Below are 6,000 nucleotides of genomic sequence, written 5' to 3' on the forward strand. Positions count from 1 at the left end.
CCGGGAACCTCACCTGGGAGCCCAGCAGGCTTCCTGGGCTCGAGTGGGCAGGGCAAACACCCTCCTCTCCTTTCCCGCTCCTCCAGTCTGGGAGGGCCCCTCCCGCCTGCCTCTCCTGATGTCCCCAGCCTCCCTCCTATGCCCCCAAGGACCCATGCGTCCTGGAGGGGGCTTTGGAGGGGAGGCACCAGCCTGGGAGCTCCGCAGGCTCCGTGGCCCGAGTGGGCCGGGCAATCACCCTCCATCCTCTTCTGCTCTTTCTGGAGGGTCCCTCCCCCCTGCCTCTCCTCATCTCCCCGGCCTCAGGGATGCCGATCCTGTCTACCCTCCTCTTCTCCTCCCCCCTCAGTCCCCCTACATCCTACCGGTTCACTTTGGGGTTCCCCCTGTCTCCTTAGGCATCAGAGTCCCCCACCAGTGGCTGGCAGGCGCCCTCTGAGTTATTTTTTAAATTGAGGAGTAGTTTATGTAAAATAAAATTCACCCTCAGTGCATTTCAGTGATTTTTAGTAATTTTCATTGCATTTTTCTTAAGAGTTCACAGGGTTTTTTTGTTTGTTTTTTTTGCGGTACGTGGGCCTCTCCCGTTGCGGAGCACAGGCTCCGGACGCGCAGGCTCAGTGGCCATGGCTCACGGGCTCAGCTGCTCCGCGGCATGTGGGATCCTCCCGAACCAGGGCACGAACCTGTGTCCCCTGCATCGGCAGGCGGACTCTCAACCACTGCGTGACCTGGGAAGCCCAAGAGTTCACAGTTCTGTGCAACCATCGCTGCTACTTAGTTCCAGAACATTTTTTGTCACTTTGAAAGAAAGCCTGTACCCATTAGCAGTTACTCCCCATGGCTCCTTACAGCTACTAATCTACTTACTGTCTCTGTGGATTTGCTTGTTATGGACATTTCATATAGAGTCATATAACATGTGTGGCCTTTTTTTTTCCCTGATATTTATTTATTTATTTGGTTGCACTAGGTCTTAGTTGCGGGAGGTGGGCTCCTTAATTGCGGCTCCAGGGTTCCTTAGTTGCAGCTCACCAGCTCCTTAGTTGTAGCATGCGAAATCCTAGTTGCAGCATGCATGTGGGATCTAGTTCCCTGACCAGGGATCAAACCCGGGCCCCCTGCATTGGGGCATGGAGTCTTATCCACTGCGCCACCAGGGAAGTCCCTGTGCGGTCTTTTGTATCTGACTTCTTTGACTAAATGTAACATTTTCAAGGTTCATGCATATTGTAGCATTAATCAGTACTTCATTCCTTTTTAGGGGTGAATAATATTCCACTATGGATAAAACCAGGTTTTGTTTTTTAACCATTCATTAGTTGATGGACATTTAGTATTGTTTCCATTTTTTTGCTGTTATAAATAATGCTGCTGTGAACATTTGTGTACAAGTTTTGATGTGGACACGTTTTTGTTTCTATACCTAGGAGTTGTAATTGCTGAATCGTATAGTAATCCTCTCTTTATCTTCTCGAGAAACTGTGAAATTGTTTTCTGAAGTGGTTGCACTATTCTGTATTCCCATCGGCAATGTACAAGTGTTCCAGTTTCTCCACATGCTCACTGACACTTGTTATTGTCTGTGTGTAATGATACCTTGTTAAGGTTTTGATTTGCATTTCTCTGATGATTAGTGATGTTGGGCATCTTTTCATCTTTTCATTTGTGTATCTACTTCGAAGAAATGTCTATTCTAGTCTTTTGCCCATTTTGAATTAGATAATTTGGTTTTTTGTTAAGTTTTAGTTCTTTATATTCTGGTTGTTAATCCCTTACCAGATAATATGATTTCCATGTATTTTTTTCCTATACTGTGGGTTGTGTTTTCACTTTCTTTGAGTAAGTATCCTTTGATGCACAAAAGTTTTTTAATTTTGATGAATTCGAATTTATCTGTTTTTTTACTTTCATTGCTTTTTGCTGTCATATCCAAGAAATCATTGCCAAAACCAGTGTCATAAAGATTTTCCCCTGTGTTTTCTTCTAAGGGTTATGCAGTTTTAGTTTATATATTTAGGTCTTTGATCCATTATGAGATAATTTTTACATATGGTGTAAGGAAAGAGTCTAAAACTTCATTCTTTTGCATGCGGATGTCCAGTTTTCCTAGCAACATTTGTTGAAAAGCTTGTCCTTTCCCTATTGAATGGGTCTTGGCACCCTTATCAAAAATCATTTGACCATACATGAGACCATATATTTCTGTCTTTTCCATTGGTCTGTAAGTCTCTCCTTATGCCAGTACTACACTGTTTTGATTACTGTAGTTTTGTAGTAAGTTTTAAAACCAGGGATTGTGAGTCTTCCAATTTTGTTGTTAAAGATTGTTTTGGCTATTTGATGTCCCTGGAGATCCTGTGGTTTTTAGGATGGGTTTTACTTTTTCTGCTGGCAGTGCCAATGGGATTTAGATAGGGATTGCATTGAATTTGTAGATCACTTTGGATACTATTGTTATCTTAACTCTAAGTCTTCTGATCCAAGAACATGGGATGTTTTTCCATTTATTTATGTCTTTATTTCTTTTCAGCAAATTTTTTGCCTTTTTGGTTAAATTTATGCCTAAGAATCTCATTTTTTTTTTTTTTTAAATAAACTTATTTATTTATTTATTTTTGGCTGCTTTGGGTCGTTGCTGCACGTGGGCTTTCTCTAGTTGTGGCGAGCGGGGGGTACTCTTTGTTGTGGTGTGCGAGCTTTTCATTGCGGCAGCTTCTCCTGTTGTGGAGCACGGGTTCTAGAGCTCAGGCTCGGTAGCTGTGGTGCACGGGCTTAGTTGCTCCGTGGCATGTGGGATCTTTTCAGACCAGGGCTCAAACCTGTGTCCCCTGCATTGGCAGGTGGATTCTTAACCACTGCACCACCAGGAAGGTCCCAAGAATCTCATTCTTTTTGATGTAGTTGTTTCCTTGGCTTTAAGAGTTGTATATAAAGATATACATACATAAATAATGTAGCAAATGTATTTTTCTTTTGAATATGCTAGTAGTGGTTTTTGTTTTGTTTTTTTTGCTTTGCAAAAGTTTATGTAGGCATACTAATGAATCTTTTATCGTACCTGGAATTTTATTTATGGCTAAAAAAATCTTCCCCTTCACTCAAGTTAGAAAGAAATTTATTCATGTTTTCTTCTAGTACTTGTATTGTTTCATGTAAAAAATTGAGGTCTCTAATCCATTTGGATTTATTTATTTATTTATGTGAATGAAATATGGACCCAGTTTTGTCTGTTTCCAAATAATAATCCAGTTGTCCCCAAGTCTTTTATTTATAAAAGACGAACTTTGCCCCAGTGATTTGAGATGCCATCCCTTTGTTTTATTGAATTTTCATAGGTACTTGGGTCTGTTTCCTAAGTGTTTTTATTTGTTCCCCTGGTCTTTGTGTTTATTTTTAAAATATTCATAATTAAGACAAAAAGGTTTAGAATTCCATATTAAGGCTAATTATTTTGAATAGGTGTCTGTTATGCTTCTGATAGGAAATGCATCGTTTTTTTTCCCTCTAATTTTAAGGATATGTAATTTTTACAAATGGAACTTGTTCATTCCATCTTCTGCTTAATGTTTGCTCTTGAATTGGTGGATGGGCCTTTTTTGTAATTGTGAATGAGAGGGGAGGGCACATGGCATAATTGGTTATTTGAAGTTCCATGTTTTCCTAGAAGTCATTCAGCCTTACCTGAGAGCCATATCTGATTCTTTATCATTTTTATTCTTTTCTGCTTATTCATTTTTTACTTTGAAAAGATGGGTAAAAAAATATTATATGTTTTGTTTTGTTTTATCCTGATTACAGTAGATAAATAAACCTTGAATGTTTCAAAACTAAGAAATTGATAATACAGAATTGTGTTTTATATGAACACTTGGTGGCCTCTGCGGTAATGACTTGTGTGTCTAAAAAATTAACTGGGTGTGGGGTGGAGTTAGGTGGGCTACAGGACTCATTTATGTTATTTGGTCCACCAGGTTACTGATACGCTTGTTTACAGTGCATTAATGTTAGGTAAGAATATTTTGTCAACATTATAGTGGGTGTTTACTTTTTTAGAAGTTAATGACATTATTAATATTCTTATAGCAGAAATAAGAAGGATAAAAAGAGAGAAAAAGAAAGGGACCACATCAGTGAAAGAAGAGAGAGAGAACGTTCAGCCTCTACAAGAAAGAGTTGTAATGACAGAGATGGGAAGGAAAAGGTGGAGAAGAACAATACTTCACTTAAAGTAAGAAAGTCGTTCAGTGTTTAGGGTTTGAATAATTAATGTTTGAGATTGTTCTTCTTTATTGCATAGAGGTAATTTTATACTACCAGTGCCTTGTGTGTTTTTGGTGCTATTTGTTAAATTGGTAGTTTTCTAACCTAATTTTTGAAGATAAGAACTAATTAATGTAATGTTTACTAGTGTAAACAATTGCATTCCTTATTTTAGAGAATCACAGAATGGCATACAATAAATTTTAACTATGTACTGGAATAGTTTTACTTGTTGCCATTTTCCTCACTATATTTGTTTTAGCAAATTTGACAGGTGATGTTATCATTGGTTTTGTAATATATACCAAAGTTAGGTTTGTTGAATTAGAATAATTAATGGAAAACCAAATTCCACCAGGTAAGGGTTTTTGTTTTGTTTTCCTCCTTTTTTTTTTTTGATAAAATATTTTAAGTACTTGTGAATTAGGTTAATTCCCTTATTATACTGGTAAGTATATTTGTGTTTGGAGATCAATTATGAGTTCTGAAGCTTTTATTTTACAGTCTTATTTATTCCCATACTGATAGAGGTTTATCATCATTGTAAGTAACATTGATAATATCTCCTGAGCACTTAATACATTCCAGGCTCTGTTCCACATGTTCTCATTTAATTCTCCGTTAAGTTGAGAGCTGAATTTGGACTGTTCTTAAACAGTCTTTGGTAGGAGGAATAGTGATTTCTTTTTCTACATTCCCTTATTTTTGCTTCTTTGGTATCCAGATTACAAATCTGTCCTGGCATCTATGGGAACTGTTTTACTTTCAGCCGATCAGTTCCACCTTTCAAGTCAGTCAGCAACGTTTGTTGAATTCTTTCCTAGAGTTTCTATTATCTCCATAGATTGTCCTATCTTTTATTAGAAGTACAAAGGACATATTGATACGTTTGTATATACTATTTATATGAAGATGTAATGAGAGATAGTACCCAGTTTGACTAATTCACAAAAGATAAAGTTTTAGCCAGAACTAGATGTAGTAGCAGACAACTCTTGAGAAAAATATTAAATGTATACCTAAATATTCATTGTAGGAGAAGGAGCACAATAAAGAACCAGATTCAAGTGTGGGAAAAGAAGTAGATGACAAGGATGCACAAAGGACTGAGGAAAACAAAGTACAGCAAAATGGGAATTGTCAACCAAATGAAGAAAACCTCTCTACCAAAACAGAAGCAGTATAGGACCTACAAATGCACCTCTCAACACACGCTGGAATAGAATCCAAAGCTTTGAATTCTCTCAACAAGATGTTAAACAGTGAAGAAATCCAGTAGAGCATAAAGATATGAGCTAACAGCTTTTTTAGTTGTTAGGTGACTTTGTGGCCATCTTGTTACTGAGTAAGAAAATAAAGCATGGACGTCGTGAAAATAACAGGTGTTACCCAAACTCCTCTACCCAAACTCCTCATCTTCTTTTTTTTTTTTTTTTTTTTTTTTTTTTTTTTTTTTTTTATGCGTTACGCGGGCCTCTCACTGTTGTGGCCTCTCCCGTTGCGGAGGACAGGCTCCGGACGCGCAGGCTCAGCGGCCATGGCTCACGGGCCCAGCCGCTCCGCGGCATGTGGGATCTTCCCAGACCGGGGCACGAACCCGTGTCCCCTGCATCGGCAGGCGGACTCTCAACCACTGCGCCACCAGGGAAGCCCAACTCCTCATCTTCTAAAAGCTGTGCATTTCCATGGTGGCTGACACACTTGTCATGTGGTTTGTTAAGTGTTTGCGAAGAACCA

General features: G+C 38.9%; 1 protein-coding gene across 2 annotated transcripts in view; it reads left to right on the forward strand.

Moving 5' to 3' along the window:
* Nucleotides 1-5,449, forward strand: part of SREK1 (splicing regulatory glutamic acid and lysine rich protein 1) — a 50,950-nt gene extending 45,501 nt beyond the window's left edge. The window contains exons 11-12 of one of the 2 annotated variants that reach the window (XM_065874152.1): nucleotides 4,087-4,231; nucleotides 5,300-5,449. In XM_065874152.1, the coding sequence (XP_065730224.1) occupies nucleotides 4,087-4,231; nucleotides 5,300-5,449 (295 nt within the window). The remainder of the gene's footprint in view (nucleotides 1-4,086; nucleotides 4,232-5,299) is intronic. The other variant, XM_065874153.1, reaches the window with a different exon arrangement.
* Nucleotides 5,450-6,000: the final 551 nt, after the last annotated feature.

This window comes from Phocoena phocoena, chromosome 3 (assembly GCF_963924675.1).
Source record: "Phocoena phocoena chromosome 3, mPhoPho1.1, whole genome shotgun sequence".
In the NCBI taxonomy this organism is placed as follows: Eukaryota; Metazoa; Chordata; class Mammalia; order Artiodactyla; family Phocoenidae; genus Phocoena; species Phocoena phocoena.